The following is a 27,440-nucleotide window of genomic DNA, read 5'->3' as shown; positions in this document are numbered from 1 at the left end:
TTGTATAACCGTATTATACTGAATAAAACATGGCATTCAGTGCGAAGTTATTGACCTATTCAAACACCAAACCGTTAGACAAACAAAAATCTGCATCTGATTTTCTGTTCGTTTTTCCCTTTGATAAAGTTTACATTCTTAAAGATGGCAGATATTAAAACAGATCTCGCGAAAGAGCTTCTTTTTAAAACTTTAATGTAACAAATATAAATAAAAAATATCCGAAAAAATTGTTGAAAGACCTGACATATTTCTCTACCATGTAAATGTGGATAATGTTCTATCATCTACTAAAATTAGTATCATGTCATGACGCAATGGTGTTTTATATAAATGTTATCGTATAATAATTAAAATAATTGATGTCGAATAAGAATTGATGGCATTACACCATCAAAGATATTTAATAAATGACTTATCTCATGTGCTTATTTAACAATAGGATCAATTTGCTATTTAACACCAAACAGCATACAACATCTTTACAACTTTGTACAATCTTTCAATTAAAGGTCAAAGAATGCAAAGATAAAATAAAACGAAAGTATTTATCATGCCTTTCCAACCGCATGATTACCGTAAAATATGTTGGTCCAAGTAAATAATATAGTATGAAAATCATGCTCGGAGACTAACTTAATTATCAAAATGAAATATAATGATGATAGAGTTGTGTACGTGAGTATATCTAAAAATCGTTTCTTTGTAACACTTATAAAAAACGTAATGTGTCCATCAGAAAAATACCTTGAGCTCATGTTAATTTAACTGTTCAATATACATGTGTATATATCTTATAAACAAAGGATGCCAACTGTTTATTTGAAAAAGAGTTCACTCTCATTTTATTGTGTGCAAAAACAAAACAGATGCCGATACCTGTGAAGGCTGATAAATCATTATACAAAATGGCTAACTTTCTGTTTCTTATACGCTTACATCTCACTTTCCTTACAGCGTTATTCTAAACTTTATTCTTAAACGTTATTCTACTATTGAAACATATCATGTGACTTTAACAAGAATTTCTAAAAACAAAACAAAGGAAAGGTCGTTCTACGATGAATAGGTCACAAAATGTACAAACGACTTTGTCATAAGCATGACAGAGAGAATTAGTACAAATATTGACAAAGCAAACAAAGTTGAAAAGAAACTTATTTTTGGAAAGCATTGAAAGTTATAACAAGGACAAAAGACAGAATCATTTCTCAAAGCAACTTTTATCAAGAGAACAGAGCAGCTGCGAATGATTAAAAAGACTCAGGGAAGGGAACAACATTTTATGCAGTACTTTTGAAATTGTTTAATTTTTCAATATATTTTAAATTTGTCACGATGTAAGAAATATTTCTGCTGCTCTATTAACATTGTTTTATGCTCTTGCGTGCATCTGCGTAGTAATATCTTTAAAATGGTAATTTCAAAAGCTATGCTATAAAAAATCTTTAAAAAAAATTAGCTGAAAACAGTTTTAATTGTTTAAAATGCGTGTAAATAACCCCCAAAAACTCGCATCACCAAAAAAAAAAAAAAAAAAAATAAAAAAAATAAAACATCAAAGCATTTTATAAGGAAATGATATGTTTAAAAAATAGACCTTTTAGATATAACCAACTGTTTCAAAATCTGTCTTTGTATCAATTATCTATTGACATTTTATCTAGTACGATATTGTGTTACTGATGATTTTATAATTTAAGTATGTTCACACGCATTAATATAGCTACTGAGTAAAATATGGCCTGATATTTTATTGGCGTTTAATTGAGCAAATGTATTGGATATCATTAAATATCATCCACAACTGGAAAAATAAAAATCTTTGAGTTTACTTTGTACAGAACATTCCTCACTTTTTCATCAATTTCTTTATTATTTTTATTTTATCTAACAAAGTTATGGCAATCAAAAAAATAAAAAATAAAAATATCATAAAGGTCAACTACATTGCTAGAAAATGTATTACAGTAAACAAACCCTTTTTTATCTATTATATTCACTATATATTCATTTACATTATAATATTTTTTTAATGTAATCAAATGAAATATATTGAACTACTTATTTAAGTCAAATAAAAAAGTAAATACAAAACACGTTTTTATTTCCAAAACTTTTATAACAATATAAAAATCTACAAAAGTAAATAAAAGTAGATAAATTATAATTTAAAAAACAAAATATTAAAAATAATTGTTACTATAAATGATTAAAACTAATTATCTAACACCAAATAAATCTGTCATTCGATAGCACCAATGTCTAGTTCGTCTTCTCTGCAATCTTCAACTCAATTAACAGACATGAAGTGTTCATGATCTAACTTCCCCCAGGGAATCATACACGGAGGTTATCAGGGTTATACTTTGCAGAGAAAGAACATTTATTTACATTTTTGCTTCATACAATTTATTATATAATTGATTATTGCCTAAATTGATCATTGAATAATCAAGAACAGATTATTGCATGCATTAATTACCGTTTACATTACATCAATAATTTAAAACATTTCTTAATATGTATATTTAAAAAAAACTGCTAGCATTGAAGCTCTTTTGTTGATAAAATTGCTACAATGAAGATTCATCATATTTTAGACAGAAATAAAAAATAGAAGTTTGCAATAGTAACTGGCTTAAAATCAAATAAAAAAAAAACCCGCGCAGAAACAATATTCACAATTAACATAAGCTGAATATCAAAAAAGAATCGTAAGCTAAATATCAAACAAAATCATCCGCGTGTAACTGATATACCTTTAATAGAACTTCTTTTATTTTAAAGGAAACTGTCATTATACCTAAGATTTCAATCCTGCGTCAAGCATACTGAAGTCAACATCTGCAAGATGTTATTTTTGTGTTTAAACATTTATCTGAGTTGATGTTATTTATTTGAGAATAATTCTAACTGAAAGAGAAAGAAAGTGAAAAGCTGTGTGGGAGGAAATGAAAATGATGTACATTAGGTTCATATCATCATTTGTGGTGCATGTTATGCACTTTAGTTAAAGTGGTTATAAATGAAGAGATAATGTTCTATGTTTTATGACCTTAAATTATGGAATCATTTAACAGCTATACAAAGACGAATATGTACATTATATCAAATCATATATACTTCTAGTAATCTATTATAGCCATATAAATCCCTAAATAAAAGTAAATTGTCGCTAATAAATCTTTGATTTTCACGACATCAGAACGTTCTACCGTTTGTTGGACCGTACCCTATCAAGAAAAAGTTGTTCATTGTAAAGAACCTTAGTTTAAACAGTATTTTATTCACAAAATTAAACGCATGTATAAACAATATGGCGTACATTAATCTTGAAAGAAGAACGTTATGTTCCTTATCTTGATTAAGTTATTGTTATAATTGCATACAATAATGATCTCTTGTAACAATGATAGAAATAATCAAAGCACTGAAGTACAGATGGTCTGGCTATATAAAACTGTATGGCTAACTCGCTTTATAACGTAATGTCGTTATAATAAAGATGCAGTGAGTTACAATGTAATAAGTATTTAAAATATACACAAGTAGAGATTTTGATGCTAAAGCATCAAGTCGCCGGATAGAAAATTAATTGTATTATCATAAATATAAGTTAATATCAGTTTAATGGTTCAAGTATAAAGAAGAGAGGAACAATATATTGAGTAATATTTATTCATAATACAAGATCATATTTAAAGCAAACTTGCTTAGCAATATTGTCAAGAAACTGTTATCATTATTAAATAAGCAAGTATTGTTTGGCAATATTGACATGAGATTCATTAATTTTCGGGGATGCTTGTTAGTTTACGTAACTTATTAAGATTAATGTTAAAGATTTTATTGAAAGTATAATTATATATCAATTAATACTGCTCGATGGCCTAGTGGTAAGTATGACCAAGTTGTGACCTAGTAGGCGCAAGTTCGAATCTTGGACAAAGCCTATTTGTAGTTTTCATATATTGATTTCATAATTTTGATAAATTTTTATTGCCATGTGTACGAATTTACATTGTGATTAGCAGGCTTAATACATACTGGTAAAGTTTTGCAAAATATAGAAAACATAAAAAAATCACCTCATCGAACCTACAGTCTTTCATTTGAAATAAACTAAAAATCTTACACCTTGCCATCGAGGCTTATAAGGCAAGTGATATGCTAGTAATAATACTTGTAATTCTACTTTATACATATACCGTTGTACCATACATTGAAATCCAAATTGTTCAGAATCCGATAATGACCAACAAAAAATTACCAATCATCGAATATTTGCAAAGAAACTATGAAAATATATATGTTTAATTATTGCATGAAACAATGCAATTCTACTGTAAAAGTGGTGTCTGAATAAAAAATTATTCTTAAGCGATATCGAAAAAATACATGTATATAATATCAATATTCCCGTCGTTACATCCGATATAGTTAACGTTTAATTAATTGCCTTTCAGTGCGATAAAATATCAACATGAAGATAATTTAGATTAAAGAAGATTATACTTTTCTCTATGTAGATCTATCTAATACGATTCCGGATCCAGGGATATTCTCCCTACAGGAAACCTGTGCGACGGAAATCGACGGACTATAACGAAATCAACGTTTACCACTCAATCGCAACTACTCGGCCCTTTCCGTCAGTCTTCGGATAAGGATGATTACCACTAGCATACATTTATTTTGTAATCTTTAACCTAAACTTAACGTCAGCAGGACAGAAACCCTTTACCAAGAAAATCTATTTTAATGTGTAAAATATGAGTATCTAGACCTTTCTAATGATATAAAATATGAAACTGATTAACGAAAAATAACTTTGTAATTATTCATACAAAATTACTATGATTTTCACTTTATCAGCTGCCATACATCGCAAATTACCTGTATGGCTTATCAGCAATTTGTTACTATTAATAGATTTTATAACAATAACATACAACGTGTAGTCACGTGATTCTTGCAAAAGAATAGGGAGAACCTGTTAATTATTAAATACAATAATAAAATCGAATAGGTCTCATAAGATATAAACAACCAAATAATTTGAAAGTATCATTTCAAATATAATGCACGATTTATTTGTCATAAAATAGCATCGCATGACACTTAGAAAAAAGTAAAAGTATCACTAAGTTTAATGACTTGTCCATAGGGATACGTTCTTAATTCATTTTATAAAAAAATGCACAGTTGCTTTTTAAGATGTCAATATTTGTATATTTCATTTCTTTGAGCAACGTTATTATATGTTTGAATTTTAAAGATTACTAAAACATAAATGTGGTCTTTAATTGTTCAATAATTGATATGCTTTTATTCTCAGTTTTAAGGCCTTCTCCTACCATAGGTATAATATTAAACTGTAACAAATATAGTCGCCGGTTTCTACTGGCGACTAATAAAATCAATGCAATCTGTACTACATTAAGGAAGAAAAGGAATATCAGGAAAACGATTTTTGAACAAAGGTGGTCGTCTCAATCAGGAAATGATATTTAGGTATATTCAAGCTGAAAATGCTTGATAACCACGTTTATACCTAACAACAGCAAAAAAAACTAACGTTTGAACTTGTTAGTAATGTATTTTTTTTAAAATTTTATTCTAAGGACAAAATTCATTAAGATAGATGAATTGAAATGTTTTCAATATATGTTTCCATTTTCTTCTTAAATGAAAAGCATTTTCTTTCTAAAAAGGTAAAATTTTAAGCAAATTTGGAAGGTGAAGTCTTTGTTAGAACGTTTGTCATTTGCATCTCATGTACGTTAAGTTGTTAACATATAGAAAAACGATATATACATGCCAACTGTCATAGTTGTCAACTTAACTTTTCTTCTCAGAGTCAGGTAACAAAAAACTTTCGCTAAACGTTTTATGTCACGAACCATTGACATTTTCAAAAGCAAGATTGAAACAAAGTGATCCCCCGGAAGCATTAATCACAACAAAATTACATGAAAATTGCAGACTCGGTTTGATTGAGTCTGTGCATGAGGGATAATGAAAACCAGTCAGTGCAACATCCCTAACGCCCCATAGCACCGGCTTGAGCGGTACTCGAGTCTCAACACTTAATAGTGCTGGCATCAATGATCCCGAAGGACCAGCAAAATATAACAACACTTTTGTGAAGAACAGGCTGCCCTGTCCAATGTTTTTGATTAGATAGAAACGCAATAATAATAAATCTAACGATAGTCGATGTTTATGATAACCTTATGTTTTGTTTCTTTGGTTTCTGTCACACTTGGACTATAAAAATGGTATAATGATATTCATACTTGTAATAGCATAGCAAACACAGCGTATCGCTAATGCAAAAGCCAATCAATTGTATGTGAAATCATTTTGTTTTAAGGAAGTTCATTTTATAACCTGTGCGATACCATGCTTCACTGTTGTACCCAAGAATATTTATTGAAATAATCATATTTCTCTCTAACAATAAACCTCGATCATTGAATATATGCACTGGCAAAAACTTTCACATGTTAAGATGACATTTAGGCCTATCGAGCCGGGTGAAATAATCTTGTTTTTGACAATTGACTTTGTTAAAACTGCTTATAATACTGTACGTTTGTAACGTCACTTTTCATTGGATAATCTTGATGTTTATATAGTTTTATATCCACGGCTGCTGTCAATTTATAAAGAAATCTCACTTTTTTCTCTAAAAAAGGAAGTTCGCAGTATTATAAATTCGTTATAAATATTCCTGACAGGTTATATGGCCGAATATAAACGGTTGTTTGCAATATATCTCTCGCCAAGCGGCTCAACCGTTTATAAAGGGTCATATACTCTGTCAAAAATCTTTATAACTTATAATATACAAATATAATTAATAAATATTTACAAGTTACTTAAAATATATCAAAATTTAACAGGCAGGAGTTTTATATAAGAAATTAATGACCATTGTTTAGACTATGCTGTCTCTGATTACATTTCAAAGCTATTTATAATATTTGCTACATCATACAGGAAGATATTCCATTTAACCATAAAAATGATCAAATCAATGCAATCCTTTACGAAAAAGGGTTATATACCATATAATAACAAGTCATTCGTCTCGTCAGAAAGAAAAATCTACTTATATGTGTCGTCTGTCACAATACTTTGGAATAAAAATGTAACGATTTAAGAATAATGAAAATTTAAGATTACACGTAATTCAGAAAACGGACATTCATGCTGGATGTAATAAGTAAAATAAAAATTAAAAAAGACAAAGAAACCGCGACACTTTAAACTTAATTTCCAAATTTCGTAAAATAATCAACTATCTCACATATTTTAAAAGAAGGAATGCATTATTTGTTTTAAAAATCTATATATAACATTACATCAAAATTTAGCCAGTTTGTTACTCCGACTAATTTTCTTACTGTTTAAACACTGATGTAAACATACAAGTGCTCGGCTCTGGTTTAATAATATAATTTTGCCCATGGGAATTCAAATGGTACAAAATGTCTGGGAAATATGTGAACAAATTAAGATTAGCTTTTACACTGCTATAGATTAATTGATTATGTTTACCTTTTGTTTTTCGTCTGCGTTTTTTCTCCGCTATTCAGATTCGATTTTTTGATAAGCTGATCTTCTTTAATTAATGCAGGGGAATATCAATGCAAGAAGCTAATAAGCATCTAAGTAACATAGATCGTACGTCATGAAAGCATCGAAATGATTTGGATCAATGCATTTGATTCTTATTACAAAAACGTATATTTTTTCTAATGTACAGCGTATTAAAAATAAAACAGATGAAGTAAATCTGATTGATTTTGAAAATAATGATTTACTCTGGTGTTGTACATATAGTTCCTATAAGAGATCAAATTTGACCTTATTGCAAGGATCCACATGTATATATAGACTTTTTATTAATATATACTGAATATTTACAGTTTTCAATGACAACAATCCAAATATATCCGTGACTAATGACAAATATACTTAAAATGGCCATGCAGTTTGTCTTGAGAAATATTGATTTAAAATGTACATGTTCGTTCACAACATGATGAAGCGATAATTGTTAAAAAAACAGTAATAGAGATAGCATGTTTTTTTTTTATAAAATCATATCTAATTTTCTAATTTTCTCTTAATCATGATTATGTGCTATTGTCTTTTGTTGTTTATGCAAATGAAACAATAACTTGACTATGTTTTGGTTTTGGGATTAATGCGATTTGTGGGGATTGGTTATGATTTTTATATCTAATTCTAAAATTAAAAAAAATCACTTACCTGAAATTGCTACAAGGGTGGATAACCCAGTTCCCTTGGCGTTTATGCCGCATCTTTTCTTTGAGCAATGCATTTTTATTGCCAAATAATTTCATAGCAAGCTTATTATCCGAAGGTTGGAAAAATGCATAAATTTGTTCCCTCAAAAAACTAGTTGGACTTGGTTTTTCCATATTAACACTATTTGTACTATTCGGCAATAATTCCTCTTTTGGCGTGCCATAAAGGCTAGTCTCATCTCCGATAAATTGAACCTTCATTTCTGGCTTGTAGTTAATTTCAGGACTTATATAGTCACTGTATATTGAATCATCGTCCGAATCTATAGTGATCGTAATCGATGGATTTTCACGCGCACACTGCGGCAAACACGGCATAGCAGAATCTATTTTATCCTGTGTATTTGGAGTGTTTAAATTCCGTGACTGCGCGCCCATTCGTTTAAGTTTTAAACTCGGAACGCGTTTAGAAGCTCGCGGAGTTCTTTGAGTATTATCCATATTGATCGATCTTATAGCGTTTCCATTGGCCGGTTTCTTATTAAACTTAACTGAATCAGATCTCTGTATGCTTGGACATAGTGACGCAGCCCTCCTGTGTGGAGGTGTGGACAGCTTCGGTGACGAGTGTTGAGGGGAACTTCCGGTGGTAGATTCCGACACATGAACATCCCGCACGGTTTCGTCGCTGTCTGCAGCTACGTCCTCCTCCTTCGAGGTAACAGGCTGAAAAAAAGCAGAACAGATATTATGATAAATATCGATATCTGTTAACACAGTTTATAGTGATACAAATAGATCAACTTCTTTGATTAATACTGGTATTCATATTTACCGTAAATTATTCCCTGTTCGCGTTGATTTATTTTAACCCATCTTCAAGCGTTAAATAATGAAATTAAGTAAATATTTTTTTATAAATCCTTGAATAATGATTACATAAATATGGTATTTGCTATAAAGAACCGCTAAAATTCCTGATAACTACTAATTATCCAATTATGAACTTCTCGCGAAGAATCAAACGGTGCTGTAAACACGAACGTTCAGTATATAACAGTTTGAAAGAATGTATCTGTTTTCTGTATGATAATATATTAATTAACGTACTGAAGGAATTTAGTGAGCGAATTATAGATCATTGAACTGATACCTGATATTTAGATTAACGGAAGTATGTTTATTTTTAACACAAACATATTACTGTCCATAAGTAAAATTTATCAACAGAAAAAATCAATCACATCTGCCCTTCTTTAGTTCGTCTAAACACGTTACACAAGTTTTAAGATCATTTTCCATATATGATCAGAATAAATGACTGATTTTTTTTACATTTCTGTTTTTATAAAACGAGGAACGTACGGTGTTTCTTATTTAACAAATAAAAATATTTCTTCACTCAGCGATCTTATAGATTCTAGGGTTGCGTTTCCCTAGTGATATAAAATTCCAATTCATGACTTTTGTCATATTGATGTACGGGATTTTATTAATACGATATTTTTTCTCGATAGTTCACCATATAAAGGGGAGTAACTCTCGTCACACTGTTCAAAGAGAAGTGCCAAAATTGTTTACCTTATGGATAAAAGCACAAGTTATTCCTAGATAACTTACATTTGTTTTATTTGTGCTGAGAATAGAAAAAACACACCGACAATTGATACGATTAATGATTCCTTTTGGTCACGTTCAGTTGTATTAATTGTTTTTATATCAATAATTAATCGTATCAATTGTTGGTGTCGTTACTCAAATTTTAAAGACTTTAAAAGATTCCTATTATAGAAAAACGTAGTTAAAATGAAAAGAGTGATCAACAAGAGAAATATGTAAACACTCAATACAGCTGAATGTGACCAAAGGAAATAAATTGAGCACAATAGAAGAAAATAGTATTTTGATATTATTATCCGCGTAATTTCAGCTGCCATTTTGTTTTTATAGAAGACGGAAATTTGTATTGTGTTCGGAAGGGGATGATGATTGTAAGTGCGTATATTTTATCTGGCACATGAAAACAATATATAAATCTGTTTAATCTGATTTTGTTGCTTACTTAAGTCCGAATTTTCTAACGAAGAGCTATAAACTTTTTGATGACACACACTTTCTTCAGAAATAATAATCGGAACAAAGCTCCAAGCCATTGCAACACCTTTCATGTCGCATTCACAGTGAAATCAAGTGTTTTTATTATGGGACAATTGAATTGTTGCATTGCACAGTTTAACAATTAAAAATACAAATCTATCCTTAGATGGTGGTGGTATGTGTCAGCTAATCATAAGTTTAATGACCAAGTTTTTCAACAGGTTAAAGCTATCAGTGCGATTTTAAAGGGGCACATTACAGAGCAAACAACCTTCCTTGCTTACACAATGTTTTTGTTTTCTTTTTAAATAAAGTTGTCAAAAAAAATCTGAGTACACTAATGAAATTGGCTAGACAGAAGAGAAAAACACATTGCACTTATTAACATCAAAGCTGTTTTTTTTATAATATATATCATTGAATATTACGAAAGCACGATTTAAATTTTGCATGCATGAAATAAATACTCATCTGTAAGTATGGGGTGGGGTGTCTCAGCATTTACGAAGGTTTTTATCAAATAAAAAGATTTATACATGATATTTTCTAGAGAAAATAACAGCCACAAATGCAGACCAAATTACAAATCACCGAGACATTCCTTCCGTTTCCGGCAGATGAGAAATGGGTTTCCGATGCACATAATTAACATGTCGCCACTCGGGTCATCCATACCTCGTTATACTCCATGACAAACGATCCTTCTGACATGAACCTTTAAACCTTTGTCTTAACATTTACATTTACTATTTCCATATAGAAATAAAAACAAAAACCATGGCAATACTTTAACAAATTTATAAGTTACAAAATGCTATCTCTTAGGTGTTAGGTCTTAATATTTGAATAAGAGCTCGGCAAATTTAAAATTCAGATTCTGTATTATAACAAATAATGAATCAATAATAACATTTCCCTTAAGTTCAAACAGTTAAGTTTAAAATTGTAATGTACTAATAAAGCCCTCTGTTGCCCATTTAATGTGACAGAGCTTAAAGATATTTTTGGAAATTAGAAATCTATATGTTCTAGTTTTTAAACAAATATAATTATTATGCTCTTTCTTTCACAGTAAAACATTCACTATTAGAAGGCCCATGAATACAATGTCTAGTGCAGGACATCCTTCTTCGGTACTTGGTGTGCGTTATCGCTTTCTCATTTGAAAACATTTTTTTTCTTTAAGATAACAAGCACGGTTCAACCTTGATAACTCACACGTTCTTATTTAATATGTGTACAATCCAATTATATGACTTTGTCTGTTGGTAACGTGTACGCTTGATTAAATAAGACGCTAGTTGTTACTAGATAACATGCACGATCTTTGATGCAACGCTGGTTCTCTTTATATAACAAACAAATTCTCATAAGATGCAATGAACAGTCCCTTAAGATAATCTAGAATCATGTGTTTTGTTGCACTATCATGTGTTGTGTTGCACTATCATGTGTTATGTTGCACTATAATTTTTCCGCCTTTTTGATTGGATATTGATCACCCGAAAGAAATTGATATAACCGAGCCAGACGGGTAATATACACACTAAATTTCCCCGTTGGGTACCCAACGTTGTAAACAACATGCGCTGAGGTGATGCGCGTACGGTTCGATTTTACGCGGTGTAAATTCCGATTTAAAAGCACTTTTTAACTGTCAAATGAGAAATATTTACCAAAGTAGAGTAACCATACATATAACCATCAGTATCGAAAACAAATATGACCTTGTGAAAGCTTGATATTAATTACAAAAAGTGCGTTCAACAGACTACTCCTTCTCTCTTGTTTACATTCGTTAGGTACGGGAAAAAATACGTCATGTATATATGTGACGTCATGTTGAGACGAAGAGGTACCCTAAAGGGAATCTTATTTCGACGTTTCATTTGAAACAGCAATAATTTTTTTTAAAAATCGTCTAAACTCGGCAGGGGAAGGGTAATAAAATTATTATTTTGGTTTTGGAGTGATATATGTGGATATATTACCTGCCAAGATAAAATATCGCCCTCGCCTAACGGCTCGGGTGATATAAAATCTTATCAGGTAATATATCCACATATATCACTCCAAAACCAAAATAACATATAATGTTTCAATCAAAGCAAAAATATTTCTACAAAAGTATAACAAATACATACAAAATGATCTACATCGAAATATGGAACCATATAAAAAAAACTTCTCATAAATGATTAATTCTAATAAAAGACGCTTTGCATAGTTTACTTTCTCAGAAACATGAATTTGAATATTTAACCCGCTTTTGCATGAAATGGAACAATTGGCTATGGCGCCACAGTGACATCACTTTGATATTATAAGTGTCCTTTTTTCTTAATGATAACATGCTGTTCCACTTATTTTCTAAATTATGCTTGATTTATCGTAAACGTATCAAACTAAGATTTAATGTTTTGAATTTATAAGAAAATGCACAAGAAAGTGCATGTACCTGATAATCTATTGCACCCAAATCGAATGAAACTTTTTTAATTCCTTTCATTTTCCCTTCTTATCAAGAGTACGTTTGAATGTTTTAAATAATATTTAAAGTGTTGTTAAACAAAATTGATATCAGAGGTAATTTTACAGTTATATCATCAATTTTGTTGAAAGATCCATGTTGTATTGTAAAGCATTGAAAAGATAAATATTTCTAATATTTGCTTGCCGCTGTTCAAAGACTTTTAAACTAAATTATTCAGCTAGTTATTACTTCCCAAACATTGGATATTTGATAGCATTTGAAACTATATTTGATATGTGAGGTTAATCTATATTAATTTGATGGCCAAAAAGGTCCTTGCTACGACAGAAAAAAAATGATTGATTAAGATTGAATTAAAAATTGATTCAGTAATGCTTAAACATTTATTTTGATTGTGTTGAAACATACGCCTTATAATTATACGATATATGTTCATGTCTTTTGACAAAAGATACTAGTACCTTTTCAAAAAAATGTTTTTGTTTGAGGCATATACTGTACTGTATTGAGGTACATACTGTATGTGTGGAGACTGATACAATATTTGTTTTGCTATTTATTTAAGTACGTATTTTAATATTTGCGCAGGAACATGATATTATCAGTAGTATCCGAAAGTTTACCTTATTATTATATCATTGGCATAGTGCTTCATTTAGCAATTATGTATTTTATAATTTTATAATCTTTTATAACTATAATTATGAAATTTTCTTACACCCATACATCCAATTGACAGTTTCGTATAGTATCTTGAAATACTTGCAATCATACAATTTACAATGGAGAGTTCAATTTCAAAGCAGGGCAACTCAATTACTTAATTGAATCAAGGAAAGTAAAATCAATACAATACCTTTTACTAAACATGTTCAACTTTTGTTGACTTATTACATGGCAGAACGCTTAAAGCTTACCAATCAAAATAATCAACTAAAGCTGCCCTGGCGTTATATTGCTTACAGTAAATTATGTTCTTTGTGCAATTTTGCTGTTTTAAATCGTGCTATATCATGAAAATAATTTTCATTTTTACATGGTACATATACTCGTATTAATCGATTGTGTGAAAACAATACAAAATTCAAAGAACGTAAGTGTTAGCGAAATTATCAAAGGGTTTGTTTAACATCTACTTAATTAATGAATGTGTTCCCTACATAAAGTAAACACTAGCATTAAAGGCATGTCGCCAATAATCACCGAGCAGTCTGTCAGAACGTACCGGTATTTCTAACATGTCAACAATATTTGTATTGCTATATTTAGAATAGAACAGTCAAATATGGCGTTCAGCATACTTGCATACAATTAAAACAACGATATTGTCGTGTTTAAGCACAATTAACCTTTTAAATTATGAGAGACATTAAGACTCATCGGCTTTTAAAACGCATTAAAACTGGCTATATATCTTTTTGCATTACTAATGTTCGAAATAACTTGGACTAAGCGTACATAAATATATAAAAATAAACCAACTATTCCAAGCTAAAATATCGGTTTTTAAGATGCATGCACTAAAAAAATACCGGTTTCACGTTTGTCGGGGGAATTCCAAAAAGAATAGGAAAAAAAGATAACGTAATTTATTAAATAATATGTGTATGAGATCATTTTCATATTTATTGGAAAAAAGACACTAAGAGAAGTATGACCTTACCAGTAATTTATCTTTGTCTCCGTTCCTTGTATCCATGTCTGATTTAGCGTCTTCACGGTAAGGTTCAGTGGGTGACCCCGCTTCGAGAGACATTGTTACTCTCGGCCGAACTTCCAAATATAATATTCCTGAAAATAAAGTTAAAGTAGTACATTAATATGAGCCGCGTCACGACAAAACCAACAAAATGGGTTTGCGACCAGCATGGATCCAGACCAGCCTGCGCATCCGCGCAGTCTAATCAGGATCAATGCTGTTCGCTTACAACTCTATAACAAGTACAGAAACTGATAGCGAACAGCATGGATCCTGATCAGACTGCGCGGATGTGCAGGCTGGTGTGGATCAATGCTGGTCGCAAACCCAATATGTTTGATTTTTCATGACGCGGCGCATATAAGAATAATACTTTTCAGCTAATTAATCGAGGGCTTAGAGCGTAACTGGTTCATCTTTCTAAAGAAAAAGAAGCAGATAGACCAGTTTCGCTCTAAACCCTCAAAATACAAAGAGGCCATTTCAGAAAAATATTAATAAAACAGTATTTAATGAAAGTCATAATGTAATAATGTTATTTAAAGTAAAACTTTACAGCATGTTAAAAAGAAGAACAAAAAATCAATTTGAAAGAAAATTAAGTATGAAATACCTGAAATTACAATTTATGACATTATCAATTAGTATCCCAACACAAGAATGCAATCTAGAGTATATATCATGTTTTAGAAATTATTGTACGAGATAATAATAGGACCGTTATCAGCAAGATCACTTAGCTTAACCAACTAATATAATGAATTCCCCCAAGCCCTGGTTGACGGCAGCGTTTATTATTACTTATTACAATGTGCACAATGACATACAAAAGAGATATTTACATTACATAAAAGCTTCTGAGATCACTCTGAAAGAAAGTTTGTCTGTGACTTTTCAGTTGTTAGCGTTTTTATCAGATGAATATTGATTGATTTTTCTTTTGTAAAAATGCCATGTCAGTGCATGTATAATAGAATGAGAGACTGAAGAATGAAGAGATATTGAATCCCTGTTTCCAATGGAAACTGCTAAAACATACATAGAACTTATAATTTTACTCAGCTTCAATATGAAAACAAGTCACTTGTAATTGGATAAAATAACGCAAGTACTAATTTGGGGCATAATGCCTAAATTTACGATTGTGACAATGTTTGACATTTCTCTCGTTTTATCCATTTGTATTCAATACATTACAGAAGATAGGTCATTGTGTATATTAATTGCTTTGTAATTTATTATAATTATAACTATTAAACTTACTGTAATTGTATAAAACTTATACAAAAAAGGATGTGAACATTGAGATATGGTTGTAAAATGTCAACGTAAATGATTGAAATGTATAATGAAAAAAAAATAAAATAAAAAAGATTATGCGAAAAAAAAGAAAGAAAAAAGCATAAAAAACTCGTGAACTTTAAACACTTCTCTATTTGTTTAAACAATACATTGATCGTTTAAAGCATTGATCTGAAACTCTAGCTGATTGTATATCAGTCCAACCAATAAAACGAGTACAATAAGGAAGTCTTACAACAGCTTATACACTGGAGGTAATCAAAGGCGCTGATAGAGACGATCTTTTTTCTTGATTATTTCCCATGGAACACTTTGACGCTTCCCTCTCATTTGCGTTATTTATATACATAATTTCTCAAAATATACCTCTTTTTACTTTTGTATAAATCGTTTTCTACGATATGCGAACGCCCAGTTTTGTTTTACAAGACGGGAAAACATAGAATCTATTCCTAATAGGGAAAATGTCATTATGATTAATTCTCAAACACCGCAAGTAAACTAAGAATTAATTAGTCCAACAATAATATGCTCATAATAATGTCATATCGTATGAATTATGCGGTTAGCTGCTGTATATTCAATCAAAATATGGTTATAACGTACTATTTCCAAGGAAATGGCTACTTGTTTTCTTTATCATAATCATTGTCACAATATAATGTTTGTCGTATTTTAAATAAACGAAATGATATAAAATCTCAAAATCTCAAAAGTATCTCGACAAACATGTATGAATGCATCGGAAGTATTGCATAATGATATGACAGAGCTATATCTGAGGATATTCAATATCTTCCGGTATAATATTTTACTGTTCAACTATTTAAAAGGATCGTATGACAATAATTTTGTTACATGTCACATTCATTACATATTCCTGGCAATTGTTTTCAGTCAATTATGTAATTTACAAATGTATTAGTTTACATATACGCATAGCTTATGTTAATTCATTCAATAAAATATTCAAAGACAAGTAACTTGTACTAAAAGCAGTAAGGATATAATCTTCCTTTGTATTCCTGGCTCATGCTCAAGATTATATAAATATTTTGAATTGACAAATATTGGATTGGACTGATCGCTTCTGTTCGTCTGCTACAGTAACACCTCAGGTCATCTAAACATCTAAATGATAACTACACCAATCTAATGGAGAATATTAGACGAGAAAATATGATGAATTGGATAATAAAACAGGCGCGGCAAGCAACAATATATAAATGTCTGAGTTCGCGCAAACATTGTATGTTGATTGTCCTTGTAACAAGTCGATTGATTTTTCTGGAAGATAAACATGAGAAAGAAAAGTGCTTTTTACATATCGTCCGTTCTTATATTTGTTTCCAAATTTTACAAAAAGTGAGTATATACTTTGAATAAGAGAAATCACAAACTATGTTTGAGAAGCTACATTCCCTATTACTGGTCAAGTCAATTCGGTCCTTTCTTAAAAAAGTTGCTACAAGTTTTTTGTTGACACTATGTATTCATATTATATCTTATTGTCGTGTGTAGAGATTACAGCAAAGTGTATACATCATAAGATGTTTATTTTACATTTAGAAATTAAGTAAATATCTATTATACTACAGTATTTTTGGTAGAGTTTTACGTCCCACCAACAAAGTAAAGGTCATATGGCGACTTTCGAGATTTACTGGTGGAGGTAGGAAGACCTCAGGTGCCCCTTCAGTTTTGAAATTTAACTTTTTACATTATTTTAGGTATAATTGGGTACCTGAACACAATCCCGACATTCTGTAAGCTTCCTGGATTGCTTTCTCACATGCAGACTCTTATACTACAGTATCTACATCAAAATTTTACAATAATCGCATACCTATCCAAGCTTATCATTGCGTTTCATACAACAGAGTTTCAGTTCAAGAGTTTATGAAACTATTAAATGATCATTTTTATTCTGATGGCAAATTTATACACTGCTAACATCATATACAATAATTCTAAACTTAGGAGAATATCTGACAGTTTGTTCTTATTATTAAGATGCTGTGCCAGGAAAAAGTGTTATCTGTTATGGGTGTTATTATAACAAAATCCTTAATCTCATATTAAATTAAAAAGATATAAGACCTTTAGTAGGTCGTACCTTAATCTTGATTATGCGTTATACTTTTATAAGTTAACAATATTACAAAAGGCAACCCACGTTTAATTTTACACCATTCTGTAAATCTTTTAAACATTCTACATGTATCTTTAATACAACACTTTCGCCAGGTGCAAGCCGCTGTTTCCTTAAGGAAGAAATTTAACTGCTAAGTAATAGTTGTTTGCAGAAACAGTTTGGGAATGTGTCTATCAACTTACAGCTTCCTGCACAATCGAACTATAATACAGTTTTTATAAACTAATACCATAATCAAAATACAGAAATAATTATTTACAAAACGCATAAAATAAATGAAAAATAGCTTTTCTGTACCGATATAGAAAATAAGATAGAGAGAAAAAACCCGGAATCTTAGGAAAGCCCAAAACGCCAAATTGAAAACGTTGCAGGCTCGGTTTGATTTTAGCCTGTTCATGAATGGTACTTGTAATTGCAAGTTAACGTCCATGCTTTAGCAAAATTCCACATATCTACAAGCTTCATACATGAATATTTGTAATCTCATTCTTCTTTCATCTCGGATGGTACTTTAAAGTTCATTACACCAGCCTATTAGGGGATTGCAAATGATGAAAGGTTTTCAGTTTTGAAACTAGAATACTTAAATATTACAATTTGTCATAGAGGAACACATCACAATACACTAGAAACTTGATGTTATAATTTTAGTTCTATTATGGAAATAAGATGGTTTAATTCACCAAGTTAACATAATTTAATGCAGCGTTTTCTATTGACTTAAACAGACAAGCCTAGTCCTTTTATCAAATGCCGAACAAAGTATCACTGGTCAAATTTTAGCATATTTCTTCTAATTTATCAACTTTAAAAGGTACGTTTGATTCTTTTCAAATACATCTTTCATGTTTGATCTATAACTTTTATTCAATTACTGAAAACTGAATGTGTAATAAAATGTGTTTTGGGTAAGGCAATCAATATTAGTTTAGGCGAATAGAGGAAATCTTGCAGATCTTGAAAAGAATAAAGTTAATAAATATTTCTTTTTGTCTAAAGAAAAAAAGGAGTATTTTGTATATCGCATCAGATTGCATGATGTATAAATAAGTAAAATATACTGAAAATTGTTTTAAAACTTACTTGCAGAAAATTAAATTCACAATATCAAATACATCCACAAGGTTAACATTAATATTCCTTACGTTATTCATATATCGTTAACATATATTTTTATCTGACGAACACACACATACACTGTGAGCTAACAGGCGTGTTTTCCATATCATATCATGAATTTATTTTCTATAACTACTTGTGTAAACAATTATTATTATTATTTAGATTTTTTCCGGGAAATAAGTATGTCATGATTTTTGTTACAAACACATACAGAATTATTTCCACTAACAATTGCAGTCACGATTTAATTTGAAAATGTGTTGTCAATATACATAGCCTTTTGCGTTTTTTTCACATTAGAATTTAAAAACAAAATGTTAATATACTGCGAAAAGAAAGGGGGTATAAAAGAATATGTTGAACTTTATGCTTCAAGCAATCACAGCAAATAAAGTTTTTATATTGATGGTGATATCGAGCGTTTCGCTAATGCTTATTAACATTTTCCGTAAAAGACTGTATTAAATGACAATACATGAATGGGTAAATATCAATGAACAATAAAAAGCTCGAATGCATTTCAGTTATTTCAATTATTGATCATATTGAACAAAAATAACTCGAAATTGTAAACCTTTTTTTTAGGTTTTGTTCTGATATTAGAGTATATGTTTTTGGAGTGTAATTATGTTTTAACGGAAATGAATATATATTTACATGTCGGTAAACCATATGAAATGGTCCCTCAAACAGGAAGATGATAAAAACACAAAAAATCAGCTAATGGTTTGCTCTAGCCGGTGCAAGGGTCTTGAGAATGTTGCACCTTTTCATAATCTCCCTTAGGTATTGGGACTCAATCAAACCGAGTCTGCAATTTTCATGTTAATTTGCTCCTTTTTATGCTTCCGAGGGATCACGTTTTCCAGATATTAACTGTAAATGTAATTGATTGATTCCAGTACAACAAGAAGTAATTTGCCGGATTTCTAAACGACTGATTTTCTGCAAGAGAAAATATTTTTCTGAACCTTCTCAAACTTCTTCTTTTGCATATACCTAATGTAAGATACATCAATACTCTCAATTACATTTGTTTCATTGTCTACTTCCGGTGCCAATAGCAAACAGTCTGTAAATGTGTCAGCTCAAAATCAAGCAAACTACCTTGGAATGTTTCCGACAAGAATCATGAGAACTTCTGGAGAATTAAGATGTATCAATATTGACTCATTACAGTTCATCTGGCTGACATACACACTTAATTTAAGAACCTAATTTATAACCCGGAAATAAAACAGTCAGTAGTATTTCCTGATATCTAGAGAGTGCCTCTCTTTGATAGATAAAAACATGTTACAAATACACATGAACTTTAAACCAAGTTCTTTGTATATGATGATACCATGTCTGTGACAAAAACTAGTATCTAAATGTTAGGATTATTATGTTCATTTTAAACACATGTATAAGTACAATTCTGGAACATTGTATGATCCCCGAATGACATTTGAGTTTTTATTATAATCGTGTACTAAAGCTTTTTGGCAGGCGATAAATTGCCCTCTTATGCTGTCTTTTTCATTCGAATGGACCCAGAACAATTATATAAATCTATACATGTATATGATAGATAGATAAACTTTATTCATTAAATGCAGTATGCCCATCAGTACACAAAAATTATACAGGTAATAGAAAGAGCACCGAAACACGAGGCTATCTGATTTGTACGAGGGGGCGTAGCCCCCGAGTATAAATCAGATTGCCGAGTGTTTGGGTGTTCTTTTTTCTCTTTTGTATCATAGTCAAACATAAAAACACGTTCCCTGTTGTCACAATTTTAAACCCCGGGAAAAAGTTACCAATGAACGAGCATCTGAATATGATATTTCTGCCGCTTTCCCTTCCTCTGCCGTCACAATATGTAAACCCCAGCAAAAATGAGCCAATCAACGGGCATGATCTGGAGTGCGGGTAACTGATACCTGCACTCCAGCTACCGCACTGTGCATGTATAAGTATACGATTTAACTCGGACACTTTTTCAACAGAAAGGTCCCCAAACTATGATACAATCAGTAGTTGTATCATAGTTTGGAGACCTTTCTGTTGAAAATGTGTCAGGGTTAAATCGTATACATATACATGCACAGTGCGTTAACTGGAGTGCGGGTATTAGTTACCCGCACTCCAGAGCATGCCCATTGATTGGCTCATTTTTGCTGGGGTTTACATATTGTGACGGCAGAGAAAGGGAAAGCGACAGAAATGTTATATTCAGATGTTCGTTCATTGGTTCTTTTTTGCCGAGGTTTCATATTGTGACAACAGGGAACGTGCTTTTATGTTTGACTATGATACAAAAGAGAAAGAACACCAAAACACTCGGCAATCTGATTAATACTCGGGGGCTACGCCCCCTCGTACAAATCAGATAGCCTCGTGTTTCGGTGCTCTTTCTATTACTTACATAACATCAATGGTATGATATAAGCATGGTATACATGAAATAAAGCCAATTCTTATTCTTATTCATCATAACATATCTAGTATATTATATATGGTGCATATATATGATAACATCAATGACATGATATAAGCATGGTATACATGAAATAGGTCTATTACAAAGTCAATCCTTTTTTTTTTCATCATAACTTATCTAATATGTAATCTATATGATACAGTGAGAGGACAAGGTTATCCTTGACGATATAAAGAATCAAAGCACTGCAGGCACTGAGGTATACATTGCTTGACATCAAGACCATGTGATTTTAATCTACTGAACTCAATAGAAATCATCTTCTGGTTACAGTCAATTTCGAACACAAATCTAGGCTTATTTCTTCTCAAGTTATTAATAGGACAAGAAAGAGGTGTTGTTCCTACAGACTAGTGCTGTGTTTTTCCAGGCAAGACTATATATGGTTTGCGAAACTGAAGAGCAATACAGAAATCAGTTTGCAAAGACCGATTTTTTATCTGCATTATACAATGCTGAAATAGTAAAATAGAGTCTTCAGTGCTTTTATCTATTACTTTAAAAACAAGACCAACATGCGGGTTTGTAGTCTACAAAAATGTGGTATTGAATCATTCAGCAAGACTTAAAAGTTAGGTGAACATTTTTGTTTACATGCAAAACGCATTCACTGGAAAAAATGCACTCCATAGTGCAATTATTGATTCAAAATAAAAGCATTTGTACTTGACAAAATTTAGGCATCAAAGCCCTAAGCTCTTGCCTTGTACATTCTTAAATTTTTACTACAAGTACATTACGAAAATAAATGACTCCCCCCCCCCAACCCTCCCACAAGGCATATTTATCCCAGGGCTAAAATTAAAACAATCTTGGTAGAGATCGACTACACAATGTTTCATGCCAAATATCTTACCTCTAGTCTTTGTCAATTCAGAGGAGAATACTGTTTAAGTTTTTTTTCTATACATGTATATACATTTAAGGAAATCCTAAGACACCACGATGCCTGGTAAACCTTGTACCTTCAGACAAGATTTTTTTAAAGTTTTTTACTTTATACATACCATATAATGAAAACCTAAAAAGACTCCTTGGCACAGCCATTTTGACCCCAGGGCTATATTTTGAACAATAGTGATAGAGGTTTACTACACATGTAAAGGTTTCATGCCAAATATCAAACATCTAGCCTTTGTCAATCCAGAGGAGAATATTTTTTATGTTTTTTTTTCTATACATGTTTATACATTTAAGGAAAACCTATGACACCCTGGTGCTATTTCACTAGGGGCAACATTTGAACAACTTTGGTAAAGGACGTACTGATGATATTATTTACCAAGTATCTAAGCTCTAAGCCTTAAACTTTCTGATAAAAAGATTTTTTAAAAAGTTTTTGCTATATACATATAAGGAAAACCTTAATATATGACCCCAGGGGTGAGGCTAATTCTGACCCTTGGGCTGTAACGTGAATAATCTTGGTAGAGGTTAACTACCAAATGTTTCATGACAAATATCTAACCTCTAGTCTTTGTCAATTCAGAGGAGAAGATTTTAAGTTTTAACTACATACATATCAGGAAAATCTATGAACCCTAGTGCAGGGCTAATTTGACCCCCAGGATATAATGTGAAAATCTTGTGAATGTCTACCAGACAATGCCTTTTGTAAAATATCTATGCTCTAGGCCTCATTTAAGTCTTTGAACAACTTTGGAAGCCCTTTACTCATGGAACAACCCTGCCAAGTTTGGTTGAAATTCGACAAGATGTTTTCAAAGATGTTAACTATATAATGTATAAAACACACACACATGCACGCATGCATGCACACACACACAAAAGAGGAGAATCGCTATATGCCAACACAGCATCTACATGCATCAGACCAGCAGTCCAACACATTTTCAAAAAATAAAATGACAATTACATTGTTGATGTGTTTGAAAGCCTTGTGAAATTTAATAAAAGCTTTATAATATCTAGAATAAACTTTCATTTTTTTCATTCCAAACTGTAAACAAACAATATGAGGTATGGTACATGTTATGGTCAACCAAGTGGATCTCATTGGAGCTAGGTGGAGAAGAGTGTGGGAATCCAAAGATTAGTAAATCATGTTTGCTTACTGAGTGCATCAGAAAGTATTTAAGCACTAAGTTGAAATTTATACGGCATAATGCACTTTATGTGTGGTAATATGCTATATATCAAAATTAAATACAAATGTACTCAGTATCTTTTTTTTATGTTAACTATAAACTTAAAGAATTAATAAATTTCTTTTATATAATCTATGAATTCAGTTTATAGTATCTTTTTTGGTTTGACTTTTATCACAGTCTGTGCTTTTTGTGATACCATACTATTGTTTCCGGCACCTTTACTCCAAGTAAGCAAATGAAGTAATTGAAGACCAGGACCTTGAGTGTAGTAACTTCCTTTCTGAGTGGGGGATCTGAACATCACTGTCTGTCCTGTCCACCATGTCTCGATATCGGATTTGTCTTGGTACAGACCACCCTGTCTCATGGTCTGCAAGGTCCTGCATGTATGGCCAGCTGGGACTGTTTAATGTCACCGACTGGAGAACTCCATATAGTTGTTTGACAATCAATAAATATTTTACAATCCAATAGGAAAAAAAATGATTCATGTAGTATCTTTTTTAGCTAAATCCTTTCAAGCTATCATCATCGTGTACAATAAAACTTACTGGTAAGGAGTTAATTAAGGGCTTCTCCCCCTAATACAAAAAAGGTCAAATTAAAAAGTAGTACTGTTACAATGCCTTATCAAAAATAAAGTCACATATATAGACAATAACTAAATATTTAACAATATTGATTTAATACAAATAAATCATTAATATATGCAGTCCTGCCAATAATGAGCTGAAAATATTTATCAATTTCAAAGAGTGAGAAAATGAATAATGCAGCCTGACTAAAACTCAAACCAGAGACACTCAGAATACCATACCTCAGCACTACCAAAAAAAACCAGAACCGTTGGAATACCATACAGCAGCTCTACAGCTTAAATATTTTCAGTCTCATAGTTCTATGCATTGACATAATCCACAGCATATTGAAATTTTTCCTTTTTCATTGGCACACTTAAGTAACAAAGTGAATTGACTTATGATTCAGTTATGTACCATCATAAACATATATTGGACCCTAAAAGTAACAGGGTGAAAATATCACAGGGTGAGAAAAATGTGCAGTTTGACCGGAATCAAACCTGAATCAGAATATTATACATGTATGTGGGCTGTACTGACTCACTCAGCTGAGCTATCTAGCTGGCAATGTCAATAATCTATTACACATGGGCATAGAAGTCAAAGAAACATTCATTGATAATGACCCATTTTTTAAAGTAAATCATATCAGAAGCATCCCTTGAAAATGATATCATTTCATTTTTGACCCACAGTTGTTACCACTACCTCCTAATGGGCCTAATTAAACTGAGCCTGCAGAATTTTATAATTTTGCTGTCTGTCAGACATGGCAATTTCTTATGGGTTTCATCTTTATTTCCATTTGAAGGGATGTAACTCATGTATACTAAATAGTTTGTTCTTATCTGTCTATCTTAGCCATTACAGACTATTCTAGCTGTATATAAACATAAAAAATCTTTTATATTAACAAACAGAACATAATAAGATGAAAAATTTACCAGTTGGAGAAATTCATCAAATGGATGGAGGAATGATGAATATGGATAGAATTTTTTTTTGACTGGCTTAATGTACCTTTTAGTTATTGTGGCAAGGAATTTTATAATTATTCAGTTAAACCTGGTTTTTCAGTTAAGATTTCATCATAAAAAGATCTTCAGGACTCTAAATAAATTCATATTTGTGGTATCAGGGGAAATTAAATTACTATTTGTGCTAAATCTGATCATAAACATCAATCTAAATATTTAGAATATTCCTGTGTTGAGTGTCATATTTCACTCTTCACTTTGGTTATCCCAGGTTAACCCTTTTTTTACTAATGGCTTTAATTTAACTGCCCATGCAATCATAAGCTCATATATGGCTAATAATTTTACCTTATATATATCAATAGTCTAAGGAGTTATGAAAAAAAATGTTAAGGGTGGCTAAGCCTGACTGAGTGATTTGATTGTAAATAACATATTTCAAAATATATTTCTAGACTCAACATGCTTTCAAAACTCTTTAAGAAAACTGTCAAATGATGAATATTCATCTGGATTTGTTACCCAAAATCTGTGTGATTCTAGCACTTCATTTTTTCTAGGATTGTCAAATATTTTTTTCACTTTCAGTTTATGGTCTGCATTTGCCCATGTAAATTGATAACTTTAGGTCCAGCACAGTGTAATAGGATATTTACTTGTATCTTTTCATCTTTCTCAGCATTTCCACTGGCAGTCAACACTGGTAAAGTAAATTTCCATTGGCGCTTTCATTTGATAAAGTTATGTGATATGTTACCATTTTCAACATCTAAATGTCCAGGGGGGTCTAAACGTATCTGCCATGATTGTCAGTTCGAATAATACCGATTACGAAGGCTAAATTCGAATAATTTTGAGTACAAATCCTTAGTTTTTCTAGGATTGTCTGCCTCTAATCCCAAAAGGTTCTACAGTTTCATTAAAAGCAAGAAAACAGACAGTCAGGGAGTAGCACCACTGAAAGCAAAAACGGGCATGACTCACTCCGACAGCGACACAAAGGCCAATATCCTGAATGAGCAGTTCTCTTCAGTTTTCAACAAGGATGAAGACATCTCAACTATTCCTGATACGGGACCAAGCCCACATGATACGGTTGGACATATTACAATCACAGAGAGCGGAGTACAGAAGATCTTTGCAGGACTTAATCCACACAAGGCTACAGGTCCAGATCAACTCCCAGCAAGACTTCTAAAGGAAGCAGCTACAGAACTTACTCCTGTATTTACACTGTTCTTCCAGGCATCTGTGGACCAAGGAATCATCCCTGACGACTGGAAAACTGCCAACGTGGTACCAATTTTCAAGAAGGCGACCGCAGTAAAGCAGAGAACTACAGACCTGTCTCTCTTACTTCCATAGCATGTAAGGCACTTGAGCACATCGTTACAAGCACCATTATGAAACACCTTGACACCTACAACATACTTACAGATGCCCAGCATGGATTTCGTAAACGCAGATCCTGTGAGACTCAACTTTTACTGACAGTCCAGGACCTTGCTTGCAATATGGACTCTGCTGGTCAGACTGATGTCATTTTATTAGATTTTTCCAAAGCTTTCGACAAGGTCCCACACCACCGATTACTTACAAAACTTCAATTCTATGGTATACGAAACAACCTACTAAAATGGATAAACAGCTTCCTAGGGGATCGGAGCCAGAGAGTGTTACTAGACGGCAGCAAATCGGGTGAAGCACCTGTCCAGTCAGGTGTCCCACAAGGCAGTGTTCTAGGACCTCTCTTATTTCTCATCTTCATTAATGATCTACCCAACTATGTATCACCTGAATCCACCACTAGAATGTTTGCTGACGACTGTGCCCTTTACCGCTCTATCCACTCAGACCAAGATGCTATAGCCCTACAAAAAGACCTAGATGGACTACAAAGATGGGAAAGGGATTGGTTGATGAAATTCCACCCTCAAAAATGCCAGATACTCCACATAACAAACAAGAGAAAACCAATCAGACAACCATATAACATCCATGGACACATCTTAGAAGAAGTAGATACAGCAAAATATTTAGGCCTCAACTTCCAGAAGTCACTAAACAGGAACCATCACATTGATCTAACTACAAAGAAAGCCAACAATGCCACATCCTTTCTACAG

At 31.7% G+C, this 27,440-nt stretch overlaps 1 protein-coding gene across 6 annotated transcripts in view; it reads right to left on the bottom strand.

Moving 5' to 3' along the window:
* LOC132749166 (potassium/sodium hyperpolarization-activated cyclic nucleotide-gated channel 2-like) overlaps positions 1 to 27,440 on the bottom strand; it is a 211,143-nt gene that overhangs the window by 81,493 nt on the left and 102,210 nt on the right. For 5 of the 6 annotated variants that reach the window (XM_060738866.1, XM_060738870.1, XM_060738869.1 and 2 more), the window contains exons 3-4: positions 14,540 to 14,667; positions 8,287 to 9,011 (exon numbers count right to left, since the gene is read on the bottom strand). In XM_060738866.1, coding sequence (XP_060594849.1) covers positions 8,287 to 9,011; positions 14,540 to 14,667 — 853 coding nt within the window. Of the gene's footprint in view, positions 1 to 8,286; positions 9,012 to 14,539; positions 14,668 to 15,188; positions 15,334 to 27,440 lie in introns of those variants that run through there. The other variant, XM_060738872.1, reaches the window with a different exon arrangement.

This window comes from Ruditapes philippinarum, unplaced genomic scaffold (genome assembly GCF_026571515.1).
Source record: "Ruditapes philippinarum isolate M1 unplaced genomic scaffold, ASM2657151v2 ctg21_1_1_1_1, whole genome shotgun sequence".
Lineage (NCBI taxonomy): Eukaryota > Metazoa > Mollusca > Bivalvia > Venerida > Veneridae > Ruditapes > Ruditapes philippinarum.
This window is presented reverse-complemented; position numbering and strand designations above follow the sequence as displayed.